Consider the following 27853-nt stretch of genomic DNA (forward strand, 5'->3'; position numbering starts at 1 on the left):
CTAACACCGTGCCGCAGCTTGTTTAGTTACCAGCTGCCAGGTTCTGCTCCGAAAACAATCAGACCTTGGAAGTCAGTTAGAACCTCACCCACTTTGCTTGCAGCCCCTAAGAGAACTCAGAAATCCAATCCCTTTCCTGTCTTGACATGGTTACCCAGTATCCTGCAAGTCTTCCTCATGCAGCTCCCCTGTGGAGTTCACACAAGAGTTTCATACGCACAGGCAGGCTTGGACCCTCCAGTGCAGCTTGCTGGGGCTTTATCCTTCCAGAAAGCAAATGTCACTCTCGATCTCTATAAAATGATGGAGGCAGCACAGGGGAAAACAGAAGGCCCCCTTAAGAAAGTCAAGTCAATGGCAGCCTTATGAAATGAGAGGCGTGGAGCAGCAGAAAATGCTCAGATAGGAACCATAATGCATTCTGGAGACAGAATGTGTTCAGGACTCAAGAGCTACAGCAGACAAGGGTGCACAAGACCATGGGTCAGGATCTACCAAAACTTCACCAGCTTCCAATAGCATCAACTCCTGCCCTGTCCCCGATTAGCTAGCAGTGTGTACTGTGCTCAGCTGAGTCCCACAACCCCGGCTGCGGCCTCTCCCTCCACCCCTCTACCCTCTGGGTCATGTTGTGACCAGACGACTCACCAGCACCGTGTATTTGTAGGCCCGGTGGATGACTATGTTATAATTGAAGACGTTCACCTCAACTTGCTTCACCCACAAGGCCAGGGATGGGTCCCGGTCCTCGTTCTTGGCCATAATGGTGAATCCGGGGAAAGTATCTGACTTCTCCACCCGCTGCCTGGAGAGCGTTGTGCAAAGGACCAGTGGGCAGCTGCTCTGGAAGTCAAACGAGAACCCATCAAAGGTTAAGTAATGGCCATAGCCGGAGACAATGCAGGAGGCATCCGTGCGGGGCTGGCAGTAGTAGAGGCCATTCTCCTCCAAGCAGTACTCCTCATCCTTGCAGGAGATGTTCTCGCAGTGCACGCTGTTGTCAGACCCGTTGCAGTAGCAGAAGAAGTGGCAGTCGATGTCCATCCAGAAGGTCTGATTGGTGGAGAGCTGATGCCCCTCAAAATTACAGCCACACTCACTCCTGGGGACACACTGGGACCCTTGGAAAGCAAAGCCCTCGTTGCACTGACAGCCCTCCATGCAGGTGTCCACACAGACGGGGCCGATGACCAGGGTTTCGCAGGTCTCAGTGCAGGTCATGCACTCCTCGAAGTGGCTATTTTCAGGGCACTGGAGAGCTGGAGGCAATGAAACACACACAGCATCAATGGCATATTGGGGAGAAAGGATCCACCATCACCGGCAATGGAGATTCAGGTCAGAGAGAAGGAGGATGCGGGATCAGCAAGACAAACAGCAAGTTGTGGTATTGGAGACAGTGCCACACAAGCTACTGTTAAAGAAACCAACCGTACCCCTCCCCCCAGCCCTGGCAACCTCCTGTCCCATTTTCACCTCCCATCTCCTCTGATTTCTCCCTCCCCATCCTGCCACCATATCTGGTTTCCTGTTCATCCCCTTCTGCCTCCTGCTCTCTGTCTCGTTTCAGGATCCAGTTCAGTCGTGCCTTTTTGATAATCTCTGTGGATTTTCTCCCCCTGGCCTCCCTCAGAGCTTCTCCCCCTCCATCTCTCTGGTCTTGTCCTTCTCCTTTTGCCTTTGACTGCCCCATCTGTCTGAAACACCTGCCTCCATCAGAGACGCTGACCTAGTTCACCGCATGAATCACACCTTAATGCCTTTCTTTTGCCTTCAGCTCACAGCTGCAACTGTGCGTTCCTCCTCCATTGCCCTCCTCCATGAATCCCGTCCTGCCCCTCTCTGCTGCCACATACACACCAGCACATGGCACTCAGGCTTTTGCCTTCAAGAACTCCTAGCCCCAAGCCTCCACCTCTAGGCTCTCGTTTCCTAAGCATCTCCTGGTTCTCTTGCCCTACTGCTCCCTTCATCTCTTTCACCCGCTCTCAGCTTCATGCCCTCAACCAATGCATCCTCCTACACCTGGATCAACCTCCCCTCTGCGTATCTGCTCCATCTCTCCTCCTCCTTTAGGAATCCTTCCCACATTCTTCTCTGCACCTTCCCATTTAGTTATTCTTCCATGTCTCATCTCCTGGGTCTCAGGACCACATCCAGGGAGATGCTGAGCATTCTCAAGCCCCATGGGGCTCAGCACCTTGCTGGATCACAGACCCTTACTCTGCAAGTTCTTTGTGCTAGGGAACAGGTGCTACTTGTCACAGATAGTCTGTGGTTGTTATTGGTATGGATCACTGGTATGACTCTGCAAACGTGCACAGTTGCTCCACAAACCTGTAGCAACTGTGCACGGTTGCGGAATAGTATCAGTGATCTGTATCAATAACCACCATGGACTATCTGTGACGTGTCCTCAGCAGTATGAAAAGACTATTATGTTCTATTGGGAGACAGTGGATAGAGCACTAGACAGGGACTCAGGAGTCCTAGGTTCTATTCCCAACTCTGCCACTGACCTGCCGGGTGACCTTGGCTAAGTCACTTGCCTTCTCTGTGCCTTAGTTTGCCCATCCATCTTTTCATTTGGCCCTTCTTTGCAGCCTGTAGCGCTATGAGATCTACTGATGAAATGTGCTATATAAGAACCAGGGATTCTTATGTTATTATTGTATTAATTGTGCAGAAACATCAGTTCGCCAACAGTCCATTCTAAATTGCAGGTGGTCGACTTTTCTGGACTCATGGTCCACATCCTGCTTCTCTCCTATCATCATCACTAATATTTGCATTACAGTATCAATACAGGATGGTCCCTGACTTGAATAATTTACAATCTAAACAGGCAAGCTGGACAAAGGTAGGAGGGGAAACTGAGGAACAGGGTGAGAAAGCGACTTTTCCAAGGGCACAAAGCAGGTCAGTGTCAGAGCCAGGAATAGAACCTCAGGTCTCCTGACCCTGAGGACCCTGTTCACTAGACCATGTGGCCTCTCCTCCCCTCTCCCTTCCACAGACTCCCATAAGCCCTCTGTTTGAGAGATGAAGGCTGTTTCATTGCCTGTTATGTACTTCTGCGGTGTGGGATTTTTACATGTGCTTTTGAATTATGAATGTTACAACATCGACGGCAAGCTGACAGCGACAGCAAAAAAACATGACTTATTCAAATTACTCTCTGCTGATGGCTTACACTATTGTTAGAATCCATCCGCAATTTTGGAACACTCAGACACAGTGTAATACAACTCCTGATATCTCCTGAAATGCCATCATGAAATTACTTAATTGGGAGACCTCTTTCTGCAAGGGAAAGGAAGTGCTTAAAAATTAGCCTGAGCTCAAAAAGCAAAAGCTTCGTGTCTTTGTGCCCAAACAAAATTACCTTCTTAATTTGTACAAGTTGCCAATTTACTTGCCAGTTCCTTCTGACAAGTAAAGACGTTTTCTTTCTGCAACACAAGACTGTACTTTGCTACAATGCTACTGGGGCTGAAGCAGGTGCTCATCTGAATAAGGACCTGGTGAATAAGTTAAGAAACTCTCATACTATTTCTTTTTGTTGACCTCAACGCATGGCTTAAAAAAGCTAGGTAAGAGACTACTTCTTCTTGCATCATTGGCTACTGTTACAGAACACCTGTAATGACTGAAGCTGGCGAAATGGCAAAAAACCACCACCAATCCTTCATTTACAGAGATTTTTGTGAAACAGAGCATCAAGTTCTGTTCAGTGAAGTCATACTAGGCTAGATGCAGGAATTACTGAGTGAAATTCTCTGGCCTGTGCTATGTAGGCTATCAGATAAGATAATCACAATGTTCCCTTCTGAACTTGAAATATACAGGTGAAATTCCGGCTCCATTGAACCCAATAGGGCCAGGTTTTTACACTATGAATCTATGTTGCACCCAGACACCACAGTGATGGGCAACCTTATACAAACCGAAATAGAAGAAAATAATAGATACGATTAATTATGAATTATTATTATTTATTATAGTCATACACCAAGACCCCACTGTGTGAGGCATGTATAAACACAGAACAAAAGATGGTTCCTGACCAAAAAAGCTCACAATTCTCCATGAAAATGTTTGGTTTGGTCAAAAAGCCATTTTACCCTCTCCCAAAATGTTGAATAGATTCCTTGATTTTAAGGCCAGTAGATCATCTAGTCTGACCTGCATAGCACAGGCCTGACCAAAAAAATGTTTTGACACTTTGCATCATGGGACCACTAAAACATTTTAGTCGATAGTGCTTAGAAGTGCAGGCTGGAGACGTAGCTTTGAGGGGAAAGATCTGGGTTGGAAGGGAAGGAAGGATGGGAAGGGGGGAAATAATGAACATACTTGTCCTGTGCAGAAAAAGTAGCAGTTCACTCCATCCAAAGTCAATCAAAGACTTTTCCCCAACTTACGGCAAAAGTTGAAGCTCCTCCACTGGCCGACCTCCACCTCCGCGTTCTTACAGGCGCTAGCGTATCGAGCCACCGAGTCACAGAGCTCCGACTGATTGCCCCCGCTCTGACACAGGCGGAAGAGGCACGTTCTGTAGTAGGCCGACGCATTGACCACGCCGTGGCAGTCCAGGAAGGAGCTGTTGGTGGGGTCGTTGATGATCCCGCACTTGGAGCGGCTCCGGTAGTACTTGAGCAACTCCGAGTCATTGTTGCAGGCCTTGAGCAGGTCCCCGCACTCCCCGTTGCAGATCTCGTCGAAGGTGGTCCAGCTCTGCAGGAAAACCACCAGGTTGTCTGTGCACTTGCCGTTGGGGAAGCAGAACTCATCGCTGCTGTTCCCGTTAAAGAAGCCGCACAGTCCAGCGGTGCAATTGAAGTAGACGGTCGAGAGGCGTATCTGCAGCATGCCTAGGTTGGAGTACTGGATACTTACAAGCCCTTCGGACTCAATCACCGTGCCGTTTTTGCTCCGGTAAATTTCCAACTGGCCGGAGGGCAGGAAAAATGGCAGCTCCACTTCATAGCCATTCACCTGCAAATGAAAGTGCGTGGTGGATGTGAAATGCTCGCCGCTATGGAGGTGGCCACTGAAAGCAGAGCACCTCGTGTCCTACTCCCGCAGCTAGCAGCAGACAGTGCTATTGCTCTGCATCACATTGTCATCTGCGTCAAATACAGCGTGGACAATGAGCATTTAAACTGGTGCTAAGTTATTTTAAGAGCAGGTTAGACAAACACCTGTCAGGGATGGTCTAGATAAGACTTAGTCCTGCCATGGGTACAGGGGACAGGACTAGATGAGCTCTTGAGGTCCCTTCCAGTCCTATCAATCTATAATGGATCTTCATTCTGATTCTGTATTTCAAAGCGAGCCTGCATGCTGCCTGAAAACAACCCACGTGCCACCAGCAAGACAAATACCACAGTGTGAGAACCACTGATCTATGCTACATCTCCCATCGCCCTCCAGAGATCAGAATGGAAGAGTTAGCGGAAGAAACAGGTAGGTAAGGGAGGGCCTGTTGTAAGCTGAGCAGGTTGAATGGGAGTTGCGGCTGTTTTATAACAAGCCCGTGGTCATCTGGGAACCACACGGCTGCCATTACAGTGCACACAGAGCTCATCTGGAACTTCATAGCAACATCTGGATTAGAAACTCTTTAGGGGTAGCAACTGTCTTTTTGTTCCGTGTTTGTACAGTGCCTAGCACAATGGAGTCCTGGCCCATGGCTTAGGCTCCTAGGTGCTATCACAATACACACAGATAATCTGAGATAGAATCAAAATTCTCCTTCAAGAAAGAGCACAGGTCTCTTACGCTTAAGCTACAGGAGAATCCCCATTAGCAGTATGGAGCCTATGACACACAGCTCAGCAGTTTTGATTGCCACCAGTAGAGAACAGTAGTGCACGTGCACACTACCCAGTATGTTGCAAAGCAGTGGTAAAGCTGTGTAACTGCAAGCATGGCAGAAGAGTATCACATAGCTTCATGTATGACAGCGACACCCTTTCCGTGCTGGCATTGGTGGCTGGTAAAACTGACTAATTTGGGTCTGAATAAATAAGGATCGCTGTCAGTTTGACACCCCATGTGCCTAGGGCACATTCATTTGTAAGCAGCTGTGGCTTAAAACAAGGTTGCAGGGACTATTTGTAAGTAACACTGTGTAGTGGATTTTGGACTTTTTTTTTCTGTCCATGTGTCCTGATCAAAGTTGCTCACTCTAGAAATCAAACAGTGAATTATCTAACCGCCAGCAATACAGACTCAAACGGGGATTTGACCCATCAAGTTGGGCTCTTGCGGTGTCTTGCATTATCCTTCACCACTAACAAGCAATCAGCAAGCAGAGCTTAGCTGAGAATTGCAACAGTGACTTTAGTTAAGGATGCATAAGCCAGAAGAGCATCCTCGCTTCTCTCCTGTGGCTGTCCTGACTCAGCAGGGCTAAGAAGAGCAAAAGCTCACTGGTGACAAGAGAGCAAGCAAAGCCTCAAAGCCTCACAGGGAGCAAAACCGTTCAGTAAGTAGGTTCCTTGTTTTCCATAGCTGCTTTGTTGACTATAACTACACTGTAACCCCGGGCTCTGCAGGAAACGGTATTTTAATAAAACCCACAGACTTGCCGTTCGGGCATTGTACATCGATTTCTGCCTATGTCCCTTTTGTCTTGGCATCCATTCAGACTCTCCATGGACCAGTCGCTCCCAGCACCAGTTTTCCCAAGCAGCGTCTGGATCTGCTACAAATTAAATCCTTCATCTTCCACGCTCTGTCTCACTCCGGGATGCCTGTTTTCTTTGCTCAGCCTCTATCCTCTCCACCCCCGCCCTGCTTCACCTTTCTCAGTTAGAAGGAGAAAACAATCAGGTGCAAATAATACACTTGCAGCTGGCCTGCGTCAGCTGACTGGGGCTCAGGCTGAGGGGCTGTAGAATTACAGTGTAGATGTTCAAGGTTGGGCTGGAGCCTGGGCTCTAGGACCCTCCCCATTCCTGGGGTCTCGGAGCCTGGGCTCCAGCTTAAACCTAAACTTCTACACTTTTTTTTATAGTCTCACAACCTGAGTGAGCTGATACAGTCCAGCCACGGAGTTTTCTTGCAGCATAGACATAACCCTCCGGGTCTTGGGAGATGACAAAGGTTAAGGATGGGATTTGGGGGCAGCTTTGTTGAAAATCCCAACCTAAATGTCCAGCATGTCTGGCAGTTGGCAGTGTTGTCTAGTGAGAAGAGTCAGGGCTGCTGGACTCTAATCCCAGCTGTGCCACTCTGCCTCAGTTTACCCCTCTGTAAAATGGGAATAATTACCATCTCTCTCTCTCTCTCAGGGAGAGGAACAGTGGGTTCACCGCTTGTATCATGAAGCCATCCTGCCTAGGGTAACGGCAACATTTATTTCCAGTGGCCCCAGCAAAGCAGCCCTTTGGTATTCGTCAGACCCTGGGAGTTTGTGTGGGCACCTAACCAACAGCTACAGCCTAAAGGGCCTTGTGCTTGGAATGCCTACAGAGCTTGCCTCTGGTACGTCCGGCATGCTACCAAACCTCCAGGGGATGGGGGCACCGCAGCACTAACCGTTACCTCCCGCAGTGGAGGTGGGGACAAATCACAAGACTTTGCTGGGGCACATGTGTAAAGAGTTGAGCGACTCTCAGCTGCAACATGTCATGGAAGCACAACGCTCTCTCACTCTCTGTGAGCAGCAGAGAGAGACTCCCCACTCTCTTCCCCCGACTGAAGACTGTCCCTTGATAGGATTCTTACCTTGATTTCAGATGCTCCGGAACCTCCAACTTTGACCTCCTGGCCAGCTACCTGGATCCTCAGGGGTCGGAGCCAGCTAGGCCTGGATTCAGGCTTCTTTTTGCTGATGTCAACCTCCAGGAAGTGTGGTCTCTCCGAGCAGGTTTTCAGCAGGGTGTAGGAATGCTCCGCAGGGAACATGAATGCCACCCCATCAAAGGACTGCAGCACCTGGTTTTGGCTCACCAAGCACAAGCTCTCTCGCTTGGGGTAACAGCCCCGGTAGCCATTCTCTACCGCACACACCTCTCCTTCCCGGCAGCTGGCATTCAAGCAGGTGATCTCTGCACCATCCTCACACTGGCACTGCACCGTGCAGTCTGCGGCGGCCCAGAAAGACTCCCCTACGGCATAGTACCTGCCATCGACATCGCAGCCGCACTTGTGGATGGGGACGCACTGGTCCGTGCTAAGGACGTGGCCTTCGTTGCATTCACAGCCCTCGGTGCAAGGGGAGCTGCAGGCCAGTGGGGCTGTTAGATCCGAACACGTGGCTGGGCAGCTGTTGGTGCAGACTGAGTAGTGGCTGAATTCTGGACACTGGACAGCTGTAGCTAGGAGAGGGAAGGTAGAAGAGCGGCTGTTACAAGGCTACTCATGTTATTCGGGGCCGAACTGTTTTCAACTATGGGCCAGATCCTCTGCTGCTGTAAATCAGCAGAGCTGCACCGAAGCGTATGGACCATTTTACACCAAGTGAGGATCTGGCCCAAAATGTCTGCTGTCACTTAACCCTGATTTCAGAGAAAGTGCTCCTAATTCACACACCTGAGAGATTAGCATGGGGCCCTCTCAGCACCCATACTAACCATCCTTTTTCCAGTCCACACCCACAGCATTCCCCATCCCATCGCAATCGCACGGCATTGTGGGGTTCTTTCCCACAGTTCCCAACACAGCTCCTCATCTGTGCTCCCCCTCGAATTTTCTACTTGTGAAACATGTAAGAATAAGAGATGCAGAGAGGGGAGAAGGAGGAATCAAGAAATCAAAGAGGGCAGAGAATGGAAAGAGATTAAGGAAAATCAGGCATAAGACCATGGGCTGAGAAGTAAACTCTCCCAGAAAATTTCATAGACCCAGACACCATTCAGGTGTTGGTAGTTATGTTCATTTAGATTCCCTCCTAACCCTGACTGTTATGTGATTTTACAAATTATTACTATTCTCTTATTACTCTTTGGATTATTATTAGGCAGTCATATGCCATAATGGTAAGTCAGATAATATGTCTGTCTGTCTACCTATCTATGTATGGCAATGATCAACAGACAGATAGTAAGTATGGTGATGATAAATAGAAAAAGAGACATTAGTATTCAATACTATCGCTGACATACTATGTGGATGTCTCTCTCGTTATTATCAACCCCTTATTGCTTTCTAATTTAGCCTAAGGGAGTATCGTTTGCAGTGTCGTAGCCGTGTTGGTCCCAGGATGTTAGAAAGACCAGGTGGGTGAGGTCATAACTTCACTGGACCAACTTCGGCAGGTGGAAGAGACAAGATCTTGAGCTTTGAGGCTGAACAAGAGCTCTGTGTAGCTCCAAAGCTTGCCTCTTTCAGAAACGGAAGTTAGCCCCAAAAATGATATGACCTCACCCACCTTGTCTCTCTTATCATTCAGCACTCCGATGCCACAGTAATGAGCATGGCATGAATCCCTAGTACAGAGATGCAGTTAGATTGCCATTATCCCATTACTGCTCTGGTGCTGACACCGCTACGTATGCTAGCTGGCAGAGGTAATTTAGCCACTTGCTTCAACCAGCTACACTGGTGGCAGATGATAGCTTGGAAAAAGGCAACCACTCCACTTCTGCCATTCTGAACTGGGACCCAGGTGTCACACTACACACTGGGTGCATCAGATTTAGCATCCTGTCTCCTGGAAGTGGCTGCTGGTTCAGAGGGAGGTAGGCGAACGGCCTCCATTACACCCCCTTTGTCTCTAAATCGCCCTCTTGTGCTGAGGCGATATTCCCCTCTCCCTCATTGCACTCAGACAGCACCACACGCACAAGGAATAGTCCTTTCCTGACACCTTGCAGATGGGGTCAGCTTACACCCTGCACTATGGGACATGGGGTCCCAGTCTCCTCTCACTCATGCCACGATAAATCAGGAGTAACCCTGTCAAAATCAGCTGAGTTCCCTCGGCACAAGAGAGACAGCAGATGGAGAGATTTAGTTTTAGCATCTCAGCTGATGGCAACGGCCATTAAATGAGCCAGCCCTGTCTTGAGTCCAACCACAATACCTGGCACTCCAGCACTCAGTTCCAAAGGGTGCTCGAATTTCCTTCTATTTGTTCAACACTCTAACTGTCCTTTAATTACTAGGCGTTCCCTTGCCCTTCTCGTGTTGCATTTCAGGACTGAAAAGAGGGACTGCTTGGCTTTCACTTTAACTCTGGCTGCCTCAATCAAGTCCCTGCCGGCTTGTCTCCGGGCTTATCTCATGCAGGGTTTTCACTTCAATGGGAGTCTGTTGCGGGCCCCCGAAACCACCTCCCGCCTTCTCAGGGCAGCCTTACCACATCCTGTCTGGGTTCGCCAGTCTCCCACTGGAATCCCCAGAGCTTGGCACACCAACGCATAAGCCTGGATTGCCTGGCAGAGGCCGGTGCCGTTGTCCCGGATGCTGCACAGGTCATACACACAGCTGTGGACGAAGGCCGTGGGGTCCACAATGGCGCCACATTCCCACAAGGGGCCGCCGCTCTTGTTGATGAAGCCGCAGTACTCGGGGGTGAAGTAGAGAGACTCCATGGCAGAGTCGCAGAAGCTGCAATTGTCTAAGCATCCTGGGGAGCATTTCCACTCCGGATGGTAAACTCGCCAGCTCTCCCCCAGGTCCAGCACCGACACCGCTGGCCTCCCGTCCGAGCGAAGGGTATCATCCTGAGGATCCTTGTTATAGTTCCCGCACAGCCCACAGGTGGCATTGATGTAGGTGCCCGGGACAGATATGGAGGCATAGTGTTGCCCATCGTAGGTCACCAAGACACCAAAATCAGTCTCCACCGCAGTTGACAAACCACTCTGGTAGATTTTTATTGCCCCCAGTTCCAAGGAGAGGGGTAAGGACATCACCAAATCGTCTACCTGCAGGAGCAAAGCAAGAGAGTAACATCACGCAACACGGCAGGGTTTCCACACTGTTGGGAGCCCGGGGGTGGTTCTGACCAGGGCCACCCAACGGATTCAGGGGGCCTGGGGCAAAGTGGGGGATCTGCAGCACTTGTACTCACCTGGCAGTGGTCTGGGTCTTTGGCGGCATTTTGGCAGCAGGAGGCCCTTCAGTCACTCCGCGTCTTCGGCAGCACTGAAGGGCCCCCGCTGCCAAAATGCCACCGAAAACCCAGACCGCCGCAGGGCCAGGGCTCACGGGGCCCCTGTAGGTCCCAGGGCCTGGGGCAAATTGCCCCCCACTCTGGGCAGCCCAGGTTCTGACCCCTTGCAATGTTGGAATCTGAGAAAGATGGTGAATTGGGAACCAGTGATTGCAATCCAGCCCCAACAACATTTGGAGAAGGGGTTGGATTTTAAGGGCCGGGTTCAGGCCTTTCCAATTTTTAGCACTACCTACACTAACACTTCCCTTCTTCCCCCCACCCCCATCTCCCCAAGGAGTCCTACAAGGCCTGGATTCCAGACAAAGACACTGGTCCAGATCCTGAGCTGGTGCAAATCATCATAGACCCACTGACTTTGCACCAGCCGAGGCTCTGACCCAAGGAGTTTTCCTTCTTTGCTGGGGCTCTTACCTTAACTTTCCCAAAGCTCCCTTTGGGGATAACAATCTTGTGAGAATAAACCTCCACTGAGATATCCTTCAACCAGGAGACGGAGGAGCCACCTCGGTTCTCATTCTTGGCCTCCACGCTGAAGAAGGGCAGGTTAGATTCTTGCCAGCACTGCCGGGTGAGGAGGTAGGCACAGGAACCCTGGAAGTGAAAAAGGAAGCCATCGAAGGTGTGGTAGTGTGGGTCTCCGAACACCACGCAGGTGCTGCTCTCCACCGGAACGCATTGGTAGAACTTGTCCTTCGGCTCACACACTTCATAGGGTCCGCAAGCCATCTCCTGGCAGAAGATCTCATTGTTAAAGTCCAGGCAACGACACTTGGTGGAGCAGTTGGCGTTGTCCCAGAATATCTCGCCTGGATGGAGAAACTGCCCTAAAAGAACCCCACATTGCGTTACTTGTTGGAACTCAGGACCCATGACATAACTTAGAAGAACAGTCAAGAGTTCCAAGTCATTTGTTCTTTCTGATCCAAGTCCAATACCGGGAAAGTTTACTGGCCTTGAAAGCAGGACAACCACCTCGGTACATTTCTAACAGGGCATCCCATGTGATGTTACTTGCCATATCACACCACTCTCTAGCATTATAACACATCACAGCCCACTTCAGCAATGCATTGGAAACACATGCTTAACTTTAAGCAGGTGAGAAGTCCCATCGAAGTCAATGGCGCTATTCATATGCTTAACATTAAGCATGTGCTTTGGTGAATCATGACCTCTGTTATTGAGAACTGCTCAAACTATTTTGGGGAGGGGGGAGTGTACAGAACTAGTTTGGGTTCATGAACCTTTTCTCCCTGGAATTTGAAGTCATTTGTGCTTAATATATTGCAATATATTAAGTCAACCTTTTTTGGTTACCCTTTATATAGTGACTGTGAATCCACTGTAATTACTCTGTAATTACACTGTAATTAACCCTTTTGATAGCTGTAGTTACTAATTTCACACAACTGGAAGGTGACTGAGCAATTATGGAACAAACACAGCATCGTCAATGTACCTGAATTCTAAAAAAATATATATACATATACTAACTATAAAACCAAAGGCATATTAATACGTAATTCCATAACATAGTTGGCCTTGGGTTATATGAATTAGCAATTATTAATGATCAAACAGCATGAAGGCAGTGTAACTACACTGTATTGTGAAGTCTATTGCATGTTTTTCTAGCTGAATGGAGACCTGAAAGGAGAGAGGAAGATTTAAGAATTTAGACTGGCAAAAGCAAGCGTCTTTTTTTTTTTTCCCTTTAGAGTCTCTCTCTCCCCCATCTGCTTCCTCTTCACATCCTCTCTCTGTTTGTTTTTCACTCTGCCCACCCTCTGCTCATCTCTCCCTTGCTCTCTGTTCTTTTTTTTTTTTTTCTTTCCACAGAAAATAATCTCTCCTAAACATAATGAGACCTCAATTATGTGTGCTTTGGAGCCAACCTTCCAAGCCCACGACATTCGAGTGGGTTCCAAATTAGGCAAAACAAACCTGTTCAGACCCACTTCTGACCACTGAAAATCTGAGATTCTTCTCTTACAAATAGCATTGAGCTATCAGCTGTGATTTCCATATTCATCTAAGGGAGTTAGATGCACTGCTTTCATTAACCTGAAGATGGAACTGTGTGTTTGAGTCCCTTTGAAAATTTCAGCCTTCATTCTGAGCATTGGTGGGTCAAGTTTAGAACATAACAACAGACATACTGCATCAGATCAAAGGTCCATCTAGCCCAGTATCCTGTCTTCCGACAGTGGCCAATGCCAGGTGCCCCAGAGGGAATGAACAGAACAGGGAATCATCAACTGATACATCCCCTGTCACCCATTCCCAGCTTCTGGCAAAAAGAGGCTAGGGACACCATCCCTGCTGTGCATCAGACCTTGAACTTTTTTAGGCGCTACACAGGCCCTTTGGACTAGCAGAGCTGTATCAGCACTAGTCAAGGGCTGCATATAAACAAACTGCAGATGTCAGACTAGTATACATTTTCAATCCTTGACATTTCAGGCTTCCAGCAGTGAGTGAAAATTCTCTCTTGTTAGAAAGATTTCAGGAGCAAAGGAAACACTCGAGACAGTTTTATTTGTAAAATGATAATACAATAATCTCCATGCTGCCAAGTCCCCCTGGTTTCACAATGAGCGCTTCTATCACTTTATACCTATGCACAGTCAGTGGCACACTGACATACCCAACAGGTTGTGCAGGGCCATTGAATTTATCCTATGCATAAAAGCAGCAATCCATAATTCAGAAGCAAGGCAAAGGAAGTCAGAGTATTGTCTTTTTACACCGATGGCATTTCCATCAGGCCAGCCAGGAGAGTCTCTTTTGCTGTTGTTACTCTAGCTTATCTGCAGTGCCGCAAGTACAGGGATCTTAATCCTTACTGAGAATTTAAACCCTTAGTTTCATAGGTTTCTAACATTGAGGTGGGGGAAATGTAGGCTTTTAATTACAGTCAGATACTAAAACCACAGAAGGACGGGAACAAGGCCAGCGTATATTATAGCTTCCCATTGACATTAATGAGTTACACAGCCATATGCGAGACAAAAGAACAGACTCACAGCTCTTTATGGGCCCATTCGCCCCTTTTAAAATGCTATGAAGTTAGGCCTTCACGCTAGCAAATTGTCCTAATCACAATCACCGGTGCCAAACGCAGCCACTGGTTTAGCTGCCGCAGTGCAAACCTCTAGTGGAGACAGGGAAAGCCACTATTTGCACTAGCCCTGCTTGAAACCAGACTAAGCTTCCCTAGTGCAAACTGCAGTTTATAGTGGTTTACCCAATCTGCACACTAAGGGTTTGCTACCCAGAGATGAAGTCTTGGCCTTCCTAGCAAAACTTCCATTGACCACAACAGGGTCCAGATTTCATCCCTGGCATCAGGTGACCATCATTAGAAAATGTAGTGACTTGCACAGGGTCCTACAGTGACTCAGAACTAGAAGCGAAGTCTTCTGCCTCTCAGTCCCACACTCTCCCCACTAGGCCATTCTGCCTTCCAAAGAGGCAGCCTCTATCCCCGAGTGTTTACAATCTGCCTTTACACATGTTTCAAAGAATATGGGCAATACAATAGCAAAGCAGCAGCAGCAACAGCATATTCTGTCAATTTTCAAACTGAATCATCTTGTGTTATTTGGTAAACTTCAAAAACATGAAAGAAGCAATTTTTACCTCTCAGGCTGCAGCCATTGGCTGGGTCAATTTCTCTCCCATCTATTTTGAATACCCAGCGTCCAGGGACATTAACATTGGTTGTATCTTCAATATTAACTATCTCCGGCGTTCTGGAACCAGGAATGCTAAAATAATTGGTGCTGTTTCCACCATTGAATCCTGCCTGGAACACAGAAAGAGCAAAATTCATCTGAAAACACGGAGACCATCCTTCCCTTAAGTCTGTTCTGTCTCATATTTCTTGCCATCGCTGATGTTAATAACCCTGATTTCTCTGTAAATTTTGCAGTTGATTCTCTTGTGTTCACCTCCCCTCTCCACTGTGATCACATAAGATCCCGATGGCAGCTACAGCAACTCTGTACATAGAAAAGTCACACCGGGAAACTAATTGGAACTGATTAATTTTTTTTTTAACCTAAACATTTTTATTATTACCGTATTTTAATTACAAAAAAGGCAATTTGGCCCAAAGGAAATCTTTAGTTCACGGTTCTTTTATTTGTCTGCTTGCTTTTGATAAACAAATTGAAATTTATTTTTTGTTTTGCTTTTTCAAAAACAAACATTTTCGGTAAAAATCCTGTTTTCAACTTTCTTTTTCTTTTGGATTTTCAGTGAAAAGCCAAACAATTTTTGGAAGGAAGGAAGGAGAGAAAAGGGAAAGGAAAAAGGAGTGCGAATGGCTGGATAGAGATGAATGGATGAGAGGTTTTTTTAATTAAAAAAATGGTACTGTTCAGCCAGCTCTCAATTTCATATATTTTTAGCTACCTTTACAATGTTAGGTGTTTAACTTTTATCAAAAGGAGTCAAACACACAGTTTCCTTCTGGTGTTTATTTCATATCTCTCCTATTCCCCCTTCAGTCTGGGAAGAAGAAAGAAAGCCAGCACCATGTGACCAGCCAGGTCTCCTCCATTCACCAGCAAGTGCCCTGTGAACCAAATGGTCCGAATGGATCAGACAGTATGAACCTCCACGGTTTAAGCTAAACGACCTGGTCTAGCCACTAGAGGAGGACAAAAGCCATGCTTTGTTAAGGTGGGTCACATCTTCACTGGATCATATTTCTCTGTTGTCACTGTCAGAACAAGGACAGGTTGGAGGTTAGAGCATAAACAAAGATGACAGTGAAGATGCACAGTAAGAGCCTTACCTGGGCCATCACTCCACCGAGTCCGGTTAAAGGATCTCCCCCACTCGCTGTTCCAGTGGTCCACATGATTTCTTCATAATTGAACATAGCAAATGTGGACACCCCATCTGAAATCAGGAGAGCTTGAAAGGTGTTCACCTGTTTAAAACAGAGACAGGCATATTCACAAAGTGGTATCACCCCTGCCACAGCTTTTGCACCATTTTTCTGTGCGGCCTTCTTCTGCATCAATCCCATATGAAATGCAATAGGGAAGATTGATAATTAAACAGCAAAAGCTAAGCCTGGTATAGGATGCCACCCAACAGCTGATTCAATCCTGCTTAACTGCATTCATAGCTTTCCAGAGCATAATTCCATCTGGGACATCATGGGAGACAGATTAAATCTGTGATCTATTTTAGCACCGATAGATGGCAGCATGAAAACAAGCACTGCGAAAGGAATCAGCTGGGCTTGGATTGCTACAACTTGTTATCTTAGCGTTATTCTATCTCAGCTTTATTCATCACAGTGTTATCTTACTGGGTTACTTTCCTCATTCAGATGCTATAATAATATTAACAATGGCTTCTATAACAGTCAACAGTGTATTGTACCCAAGGAAATCTTGCTTTCCCAAGCCGCAGGAATCTCAGACCAATCTGCAAAAATGTATTGACAACATTTGCATTGTTTTTAAATGATTCTTCAATTTTTAAATGATAAATATTTCAGATAAATTAATTCAACAAGCCAGCACCCCATGCTAGGAGGAGGTACTGTCATCTTCTAAAGAGGATATCAAATGAGCTCTTGACCATAGAATCCCAGAGCATTGTCCATAAAGCCCTATCCTACCTGGGTCCACGTGAGCTAATCTTGCATCCTTGGGAATCCAGTTGCAAGATCTGCCCCTAAGAGTATACTGGCAAATTCCACCCATCTAAATTCCACCTGCATTTCCAGTTGGATATGGTATCCTTCACTTCCTGTCCTAAAACATTCTACTTTGGTCACTCTATGCTGATTAACAGTCATGCTTCCCTCCCAAAAGGTGGCTGCATTTCAGTGGTGGGTGACATTGACCACGTACGTTCCCTCATTTATTTTAAAGAGAGATATTGTGTGTCTAATTAATTGAGGTCTGGAAAAGTGGCTTGAGATCTTTGCTTGAAAAGTGGTTAATGTAGTGCACTATGTTATCACGTAACGTTAAAAAGTCCAGATGACTGATGAAAACATACGGAGTCATCCGGAACCAGAGTCTCAGCAGATGTGAGTTGACAGAGCTCCACTGAAATCTAGCTAGCTATGTCAGTTTACACTAGCAGAGGATCTGGTTCACTGTAAATGGGCCATGTCAAAGTGATATTGGTTTTGTATAGACTTCTGATGGTCAGTTCCTGCCATTTTTAATTTTTGTTTAAAGTGAATCCATTGTTCTGACCGTCATTGTAAAAAGAAGCCAGAGGCCCAAATTCATTCTGTTTCATTATTAATTATTATTTATTTTCCAGCAGCCCCAGTAATAGAGCAGGACCCCACTGTGCTAGGCAGTGTACAAGGAGAGAACCCAAAGATGGTCTCTGCCCCAAAGAGTTTGCAGTCTAATTATAAGACAATAGGCAACATATGGCTACAGACAGACCGATGGGGGAGTACAAGGAAATAGAATTGGTCAGCACAATAGGCTGTGGTATCGGATCTCCAATAGCCTAACCACTGTCATGTGCGTTGCAGGCATCACAACAACGGAGTGTTTGAAGAAGGATAACGAGGTAACTTTACAGATGTGAATGAGGAGCTCCTCCCAGCCAGGAGGGGTAGCATGGGAGACTGCATGAAAATTTAACAAGTGGGTGACGGAGGCTGGCACCATTGGCCAAACAGTGGTGGGAGTCGACATTTCGATAGTGAATGAGAGATGACAGGTAGGGTGGGAATATGCCTGGAACGGCGCTGAAGACAAGCACTTTGTATTTGACGTGATGGAAAAGGTTGAGCTACTGTCTTTAATGGCGTTAGATCAGGGATAAAGCATGCCCAATAAATCTGAAAACCTACTCCAGAGTGGGAAAGAAATACTTTTCTAACTTAAACTGACATTTTTACTGATTTTTTTTATATATATACCGACAGTCAACTTTTTTAACCCAGCCAATATATTTCCTGGTCTTTGCCAACTCAATTTCCAATACTGCAAGGTATGAAACTTAAAAGGCATAAAATCTATAGCCTGCAGTGCCTGTAGGAATGCAGAACATGATGGGGGGAAAAAATCTTCCTCTCAGGATGTGATTTTCCACTAACTGCAGCCAGCTCCATAAAAATTATATTCACCCCAGTCAATCATGATCAGGCATGATCCAAAGCCCACTGAAGACAATGAAAAGATCCCATTGACACCGGAGGACACTAAATCAGGCCCTTAAGGTGTAGGTCTGCCTTAAAAGGGTTTACATCAAAATAGCACCTTTTTACCCAACCAGTTTACTCCCACTCGGTCCAATTGTGCCTGTAGGGAAATCAATGTTAATGTTCCAATTGATGTCAATGATTTGTGGGAGGTCATTGTCACAGTCTACTTGGCTTTGGTGAGGCCTCTGCTCGAGTACTGTGTCTTCTTGTGGGCGTCACCCTTTAAGACATATGTCGACAAATTGGAGGGAATCCAGAGGAAAGCAACAAAAAACATCAAAGTTTTAGAAAACCTGACCTATGAGGAAAAGCTAAGGAAGCTGGGCCTGTTGAGTCTTGAGAAAAGAAGACTGAAGGGTGTGTGCGTGTGGACCTGATAACAGTCTTCAAATATCACAAGCTCTGCTTTGAAGAGGAATCAATTCTTCTCCATGTCCACTGGAAGTAGGACAAGACATAATCAGCATAATCTCCAGCAAAGGAGATTTAGGTTAGATAGCAGGAAAAATATTCTACCTATAAGGATAGTTAAGCACTGGATCAGGTTCCCTAGGGAGGTTGTGGAATCCCTGTCATTTTAAGAACAGGTTAGATAAACACTTGTCAGGGGTGATCTATGTTTACTTGGTCCTGCAGGGGGGCTGAACTAGATGACCCTTCGAAGTCTGTTCAAGCTCTACATTTCTGTGATTCAGGCTTGGCTCCCTGGGAGAATTCAGAGCCAGATCTGCTGGCTTTAGAGACACAAATGAAGCTCCGACCTTGACAGCTGATCAGGGAGGGTGAAGGGTGCACCTGCGTAGAGCTCTATTCATGTCAATGGGGCTCTGTGGGCTGCAGGAGTCCACCCTGCAGAGCTAAGAGAGCGTTTCAAACATTCTACACAGATGAGGAAGGCTGCTCCTGCAGCCTTTGACTCAAAAGATCTGGATCTAATTCCCAGCAGTGTCGCAGACTCCCTCTGTGACCTTCAGCAAATCACTGCAGAATTTCCCGCTTATGCCAAGGAGGGGATTAACAATCCTTCCTTTCTCTCACCCCTTGTCTGTCCTGTCTATATAGATTATAAACTCTGATGCAGAGGCTGGCTCTTACTATGGGTATGTACAGCACCAAACACGTGGGGCCCTGATTTTGGCTGAGACCACCAAGCATTGCCATGCTATTACTAAAATAATCTAAGTTCCTGTCAGTTAAACCTGTGCAAACCCGCCAAAGATGAGGGCACACAGGCATCACTGAGATCCAATATGGCCAGCAGAACCCTTCTCGTCGGAAATGATGTACTCAGACAGAGAGGTCCCCATTTGAATCTCAGAACTGAAGAGTTTGCAGCAGTAACTGGCAGGAGAAACCTCTTGTCAACAGAGCAGATTTGATCCAAAGTTACAATAACCATGGAATTCCAGATAAAGCTAGGTGAAAACCTGATTTTTTGATGCACTGGCAATCCTGAAAAATTCCCTCCAGCCGCCACGCAGCCCACTCCCCCAAATTTTTATACCATTCAATCTGAAATCATGATTTTTCATGAATCAAAAAGTGGAAAAAAATCATTTTGGCTTGAACAAAATAGTGCATTGAAAGGGAACAAAATGTTTTGTTTTGACTGCAATATTTAACTACCATTTTTTAACAAAATGAAACGAAATTTCAAAAAACAAAACATTTTGAACCACAAAATCAAAATGTTTAATTTAGAAAACATTGAAAGGAAACAAATCAATTGGTGGGGTGGGGGGGAATGGAAGACAGGTATTGTCCAAAATAATTTAGCGAAATCAGCACGAATTCTGAAAGCGTGTCAGTGTCTCCAAATCTGCATTTTTGGCTGAACAAGTTTTCAGCTGAAAATTTTGGTCTCTCTCTAATCCCTGATGCCATTTTTACTGAGTCACTCTTCAAAGCAGGCATTAAGGAGGTTTTGCACAGATTTTCTGAATTGGGGTGAATTTCACCTTCAAAAGTTGCATATACTATTTTACACGTAAATCAAAAGAATTCTCTGATATTGTGCAAGGAAGGATGCTATGTATCAAAATAAATTGCATTGTGTGCAATTTTCCCAGCAATACAGGGATCTCAGTACTGCTTCTGGTTCAAAACACATTGGAACTGTGTGCCAATGAGATTGGAAAAATGCATTAAATTTCAAACAACCCTAACAAATGGAAAGGAACAGGGCTCTTTGTCACAGCTGACTTCTTAAGAGATCAGACTCTTTTGTGTTATGGAATTAAAGAGCAGCTAATCCAGCCAAATCATTGGCAGGGCTGTATGACCAATTATGATAAATCTTTTACTGCACTGATCATCATTGTGATAATGCTGTCAATAATCTTTTCAATTTCCTACATCTATTTGGGATTTCAAAGCAGCTGTTCAACTCATACTCCTGAAACATCCTGACTGCCCGCTCAGATTAACATGGCATAGAAATAAATCCAGCCACAGCCACAATAAAAATCCATAAGGTTGTTTGTACCCCACAAAAGGTCCCCATTTTCTGTTTCCAGTAGCAGGTTTTTAAGAGAAGGTATTTCAGCCAAAGATTAATTTATTGCAACTTCCTGGATATGAGAGTTTTAAGAAGCAGCTTCACTTCTGGAGCCCGTTAGGGAGAAGAGAACTTGCTTTGCCTAATTTTGAAGCCAATGGGGCCTTGGACATTTGATTCTAGCTGAAAAATTATTGGGTTCACATTTAACTCAGAGTGGACGTGGGTGGAGGAGGAGCAAAGAGAGGGAGCGAGAGACACAAAATCCAGTGAAGGGAAAAATAAGATGGACAATGGAGCAGTGAGTGGGAGTAAAAGTAAGAATGAAAAGCTAAAGTTCCCCATCCTTCCTGCCCTCACAAGCCATCAGTTTCTTTCACACACACACACACACCCATTGTACTTTGTCTTTTACTTACCCTAGACTCCACTGTGCTAGGTGCTGTACAGTCATTGAATAAAGACAGTTGCTAGCACCAAAGAATTTACAACCCTCAACCCTGATCCTGCAACACTCTCCATGCACAGACTTCTCCTCCCACTCAGAGCCCCACTGAAGTCAAAGGGGGCCCACCCATGCAGATCACATCTCAGAATCAGGATATAAGGCTGTACATTCTTTGGGGCAGGGCCTATACTAAATGCCTGTACAGCACCTGGCACTACGGGGACACTACTGTAATAAAAACATCTGTAGCTTCATCTGACACAAACACTCACATTCAAGATGCTGTGCAGGGCTCTTGTTTGTGCCAGGGCAGCTGTTGGGAGGTGGTTCTATACAGAACACAGGCTGCCTGACTGTTATGTTCATGCCACACATGCACAAAGATAAAAACATATATATTGCGCCTGGAAGGTTGCAGGGTAACGCTATTTTATTTCTTAGACTCCAGAACCCTAACACACAAGAACCCCAAACCAGAAAGAGACAAAGCACGCTGCTCCCACAATTCACCCCATCTTGCTCTAAGCTGTCTGCCTGCTGACTGACTCCAATCACAGGCTTCCCTACAGAGGTCCCTAGCCTGCAAGCAAGTTCAGAAAACCACTTACAAATTTAAGTGACAGCCAACAATTTCAATGCAGTTTTCAAATACCCCACGCTTATCACTAGAAAAACTGATCTTTAAACTGAATCATACTTTGGAAAAAATAAAGGACAGGGGATTAGAGGTTTGCAACCTCCGAGTTTCACACACCCTCAAAGGGAACAAATTTCTCCTTTCTCTATTTAAAGAGAAAGCCCTGAATCAGTGTTCAGTTAATAAATATTTGGCCCTTCTTTATAAAGTGTGCATAATCCAACCTCTGAAGTGCCTTCCGAAGCAGATAAGCCTGATCTCCATTTTACAGATGCGGAAACTGAGGTACAGAGAAGCTGAAGGGTCTTGATCAAGGCCACACAGCAAGGCATGGATAAGAAAATAGACTCCGCTCTCATATCTAATCAATATGTAATAATAATAATTAGTCATTACTGTAATACGAATGAAGTCCTCAAACGAGACTGGAGCCCCACTGAGCTAGCTGCTGTACAAACACATGATAAGAGATCATTAATCTTTCCTTTGACAAGTTCACAAAATAACTGGACAAGACAGACTAAGAGTGGGAGAAAGGAAGGATGATTATCTTCATTTTACTGATGAGGCCCTGAGGACCAGAGAGATTAAGTGACTTACCCTAGGTCACCCAGGACGACAGTGGCAGAGCTGGGAATTGAGCCCAGGTCTTCTGAATCTTATCTCATCCATCTGCCCTTTAACTTAAGCCATGTCTACAACAGGAGTGCTTTACCAGTGTAGGAATGCCTGTATACTACCCCAGCGTAGCATGCCTGGTGTGGACACAGGATTTTTTTTTTTTTTAATCAGTGTAGCAAAACCACTCCTGCCAAGAGAAAGAAGCTATCCTGGTAAACGTTATACAGTATAACTGCACCTCCATTAGGAGTTTCTGATGGCACTGCTCTGTTGGTCAGGATCACACCCCTTCAAACTCCGACCAACATTGCTGTGCTGGAGTCTGTGGTGTGTAGGTCTGACCTCCGCCATTCCTGCTACAGAAGACAACACCCTTCTAAAATCATCACACAAGCCAAGAGATTGAAACGTTTGCTCTTACAGGGGTTGTGCTGCTGCCTCCATAGAAGGTAACTTCCTCCCAGGTGACGACAAAGATCCAGCTGGCTGAGAAAGAGGGCAGGTTTTTGAAGTACTTCCTGATGTCTTTGGAGACCTTCTTCAGCAGGGCGGGGTCCGTGCTCTCCTTGTAGTAGATTTCTCCTCGGATTCCATTGTGGACATCTGCCCAAAATGGAGCAATAAAGGCCCGGCCATCTGCAAGGGGGAAAGGCTCTGGGGTGAACTCACTGACCAGCACATTGAAAGAAATCACGCCATTGTTGTTGACCTAGAAAAAGAGGAGAACGGTTTGATTTAAGCAAACCAAAGCCGTGGCTGCAAGCCGAGAACGGTCATCTTAAAATTATACCTGTGCTGATGGCATTTTTGGTGAAGGCTGGTTTTTGCAATTATGGGATGTAAATAGGCCTATCCATCTAGGTACTTGTACGTCTCACGCTCTAGCGAGCAAGGCCTGTGCTATGAAAGATCTTAAGCTGGAGCTAGGAAGTCAGAGATCAGGAACTGCAGAGGATACAGCCTCACATAGATCTAACTGTGAAGGTTACTCAGCTGCAACAGTTCTTTGAGATGAGCCTCTGCATATCCACACCATAGGAGACTTGTTTACCACGGAGATTTTGTGCCCAATGTAACTGGCACCAGGTCACTGGGTGCGTTTAGGTTAATTAAATCCTTAGCAAGCAGTTCTGCAGAGTCCTTGGGACTGGACTCGTTTGACTCAAAAGCTTCTAGGGAGCTCAATATCTGCCATATTAAGCACAAACCTGGCAGTGCCAAGCCTTCAGCACTACACGGGGGGGCACTGGTGTCTCACATGCTGGCCACCAGACAATGGCAGCAAGTGGTTTACTATAAGTGGGAACAGGCAAAGGCCACTTGAAATAAAAACAGATTATTACCCTGAGCCTCCAGGAATTGACTGTGTTGTGCACACGCTATGCATACATAACTGACGCTGAGAGAGCATGGGTCTTTATCCCCCTTGGAATGGCTGGTGCACCAAGGTCCCACGTTCAAATCCCGTTGTTGGGCCAGACAGGGTTGGTTACCTGTGCACAACAGAACTGGGCTCAGCCCAACGCCTGAATGGAAAAATCTCTGAATATGAGATTGGGATCACATTTCGCTGTCTCAGTCCCATGTTGAACACTCTTTTGCTACAGCGAGGTTAACCCTTTCTTAGCGCAGCCTGGCAGATATCATTCTCTATGCCTGGCTTCCTGTGATGCCAATGGGAAGCAGCAGCACCAGCCCAGAGCTTTCTTAGGCACCCCACCACAGGGTGGAAGGAATCGTTCTGCCGCTGGCAGCTCTGTAGGTTCTTATTTCTTGTCATGCAACTGGAATAATGCTCATGGCGTCAAGGCCTTAGCTTTGGCATTTAATCACCTGCAAAGGTAATTTATTGCCTTTTCTATTCCTCCCCCGTGAACATTAGCCCATTAAATACACCTTTACTTCTTTAATCATAAAACCTTTCAGTTCATGAAATCTAAGAACTTGTCAGGGAGTTATCAATAAATCTTCTATGTCTTGAACACCGGGAGAGCGTGCTTCAAATGCAGCTGCTAATGAGGGGGAAATGAGTGAAAAAGCAGTCTGCTGCAGAGCTACTCCCTCCACTTACATAAATGCTCCTGTATGGAACGCCAAAGAAGATGAACGGGATGGACAGCTTAATCTCAGAGGAGCTTCCATCATCTACTTTGGGGGTTTTCGTATCATTCTGCCAGAACGGATACAGAATCTCCATGGACTGAGCTGGAAGAGGACAGTATTGTTAGTATAATGATACAAGGAGTGGTCCCGTTCCCATTGACTGCAATAGTACAGGATCAGGCCCACAGCATTACATCTCCTGATGCTCTTTAAATACTTTGAACTTCACCCACTACTGAAATGCAGCCACCTCTGGGGTGGAGAATGGCAGCTGGTTAATAACATGCTCCACCGCTATGCAAGAGTTTAGAACAGGGAGTGAAAAGAATAGTCTCTACAACTGAAGCTGCAGGAGGGATTCTGTAATGGTGAAACGTCACTACCCAAACTGTAATTTGGCCAGGCATAAGGTTTGATGTCACTTCTCTTGTATAAAAAGCTACAGGATCCTTCACGACCCCAAATGGTCAAAGCCTCTGTTTTACATCTTATTCAGCATCTTCAGCAGGACAGTCTCTCTTCACACAATGGCTGGGGCATTAGTTCAGTACCATCTCAAAGGGAAGAACAATAAAGAGGAGGGAGAATGGTCCAGTGGTTAGGATGTTAACTCAGTGGTTAGGACTCAGGAGACCCAGGGTTAATTCTCTGCTTCTCCCCAGACTTCCTTTGTGATCTTGGCCAAGTTATTTAGCTTCTCTAGGCCTCAATTTTTCATGTGTAAGATGGGGTTAACAGCACTGCCCAGCCTCACAGGGGTGTGTAAGGATAAATACATGAAAGATTGTGAGGAGCTCTGATATCACAGTAATGGGGACCAGATACATACCTAAGATAGACAGATGGATTTATCATCCCTTCCTGTAGCACTCTGCCTTTTTCTCTGAGCTCTTCCACATAGCAACTAGGCCTGGCCTTGTTTAGCTTCTGAGAGGATACTAGGGCAAAGCCTGAGATGCTATTGCTAGGACTGTTTAATCAAAAATTTCCCATTGAAATCAGGTTTTCCACTAAATTGAACACTGCACAGAAAGTATCTTCTTTTCCCTTACATCTTTTGACAGAAAAAATTGAAAAACGGTTTACAGCCAAAGATTTTTGCCAAAAAAGTTGAATTTTTCCACTGAAAATTTTGACAAAAACTAAGCATGCTCAGTGAATTTTTCCACAGGGAATAAAACCCTATTTTCTACCTGCTCTAATTGCTAGGTATACAATAGCAGATTATGCCTCTATAGAAAGAGCTATACAGCCAATCCTGTGCCACTCGCAGACATCTGTTATAATATAATTCTCCATTTATTTAGCCCTATGAGGTTATCTACCACAGAGGGAACACACTTTTCCTTAGCTAGAAAAGAAATGCACTGTCCTCATTATATTCAATCAATGCTGACCCAGGGAGCTAGACTCAAAACAATTCCATCTCTGTTTAAGTTGATTCAGGACATTCTTTTATCTTCTAGGTCCTAACCTGCAATTTCAGAGGCTGCTAGCTGACAGGTGATTGTTCTGAGCCTGGGTTTTAAAGATACAGTGGGTTTTCTTACCATTCTGTGCAAGTATAAGCTGTTCGGTTATTGTAACATTTAAGATGCCCTTCGCTAGAATCTGGTTTATAATAGGGACAATGGGAAGCCGACCTTTTTATGAAGCTTCTAACTGATACAGCTTTCTAGCTCAAAAGAAAAACACCTGAACTGAAAGTGAAAAAACGGGCTTTTTTTAAAGTGTGTGTGGGGGGGGGAGGGTGTATATAGATATTAATTTCCATGCTAGAAAGAGTTTTAAGTGGTGTGTGACAGAGTCCTGAGTGCACGACTACACTTATATACATATTTTGTAAGGGCTATCACAAATATCCTGTTGCCAGGTAGTAAAATAAGTTATTTCACAGCTGTTATGTATCCAGCAGGCTATTACATCTGAGGTCACAGCTATAAATTATAGATTTTTTTTTAAGTGTGATACTCAGCATCACCTTTTAAGCAATCGCTTTTTAAACACTAGCCTTGGAGTCTAACTCTGCATGTATAGCCTCCCCTATCCAAATATCCCAACAGGTTTGGCCAGCAAATGAATCTAGCCTTAATGCCCTGAGCTGCAGGTAGATCATTATCCTTATTTTGCAGGTGGGGAAACTGAAACACAGTGGTTAAGTTATTTGCCTGTAGCCACACAAGTGAAACAGTAGGTATCAGTACCAACATCTCAAGCCACATAGATCTAAATCTTAACCACAAGACCAGGGTATCTCCCCCAAAGAAATTAAATCGGTCATGTAATACAAATATGCCAAGTTAGCATTACAAAAACAAACCATCTTCCAAGATTGGTCCCATTCCACTGTTCTTGACCCTCTTGAAATCCAGTTTAAATTTGAAAACAAGAAATCTAGAGATTTTCCTGTGCCTTTTACAAAACCACACAAGAAAAAAAAACATGGATGGAAGTTTTGTAGAGTGAATGATCTTAATAAATGTTTCCTCAAGCTATATAAACCACAGGGAATATCAATGAGGATACACCTAAGACTTGGAATATGGATGACTCCACAAACTTCGCCAGAGCTCTAACAAAAGTAAACGAGCACATCCTTCTGTGGTAGCTTGACATGTCTGCAGACTCTTTCTACCCACCCGCCTTTCATTCTACATAAGTTATTCTGGCAGGTGAACTCTCTAAACGCTAGGAATGTTTTAAAGTCCTGCTTTCATGACAATTGTGATATCCTCCCAAACTCCCGAATTGTGCACGAAGAGCTCAGAAATGTGTAGAGACTCTTTATATTTGAAACAGAAAGGGCAAGACGTAAATTGGCCTAGCTCCATTGATTTCAGTGGAACTACGACAATTTATATGAGTTGAAGATCTGTCCCTCGCTGTGAATAAATGTCAGCCTTGCAAAATTATCACGTATATTTATCAGGCAAGGCACAAAAATCTACTTGTTTGCCCTTCGGTATTATGATTTAAAAATAAATTACCCTGCTATTGTACTTGCTTTCAGACAAGTGTCTGAGTAGAATTTTGCAAGGTTTTCTATGCACATGAAGTTTGCGTGTAGCAAATTTCTGAGGCAAGCGCTTTCCTATTGTAAATGTAGAGTATCAGTATCCGAGGACCAAAAGTCAGAAATACTAACCTTGCTGCCGTACAATCATGAACACAAAGGCCACCCAGGTTCTAATGAGTGATGGATAATTCAT

At 45.6% G+C, this 27853-nt stretch overlaps 1 protein-coding gene across 1 annotated transcript in view; it reads right to left on the reverse strand.

Moving 5' to 3' along the window:
- The window catches only part of TECTA (tectorin alpha), a 56691-nt gene extending 28838 nt beyond the window's left edge, over nucleotides 1–27853 (reverse strand). Inside the window, exons 1-10 of the mRNA XM_050921926.1 lie at nucleotides 27790–27853; nucleotides 24613–24746; nucleotides 22963–23250; nucleotides 15939–16076; nucleotides 14777–14942; nucleotides 11546–11958; nucleotides 10313–10883; nucleotides 7738–8330; nucleotides 4425–4998; nucleotides 649–1259 (exon numbers count right to left, since the gene is read on the reverse strand). Of these exons, the coding sequence (XP_050777883.1) occupies nucleotides 649–1259; nucleotides 4425–4998; nucleotides 7738–8330; nucleotides 10313–10883; nucleotides 11546–11958; nucleotides 14777–14942; nucleotides 15939–16076; nucleotides 22963–23250; nucleotides 24613–24746; nucleotides 27790–27853 (3552 nt within the window). The remainder of the gene's footprint in view (nucleotides 1–648; nucleotides 1260–4424; nucleotides 4999–7737; nucleotides 8331–10312; nucleotides 10884–11545; nucleotides 11959–14776; nucleotides 14943–15938; nucleotides 16077–22962; nucleotides 23251–24612; nucleotides 24747–27789) is intronic.

This window comes from Gopherus flavomarginatus, chromosome 13 (assembly GCF_025201925.1).
Source record: "Gopherus flavomarginatus isolate rGopFla2 chromosome 13, rGopFla2.mat.asm, whole genome shotgun sequence".
In the NCBI taxonomy this organism is placed as follows: Eukaryota; Metazoa; Chordata; order Testudines; family Testudinidae; genus Gopherus; species Gopherus flavomarginatus.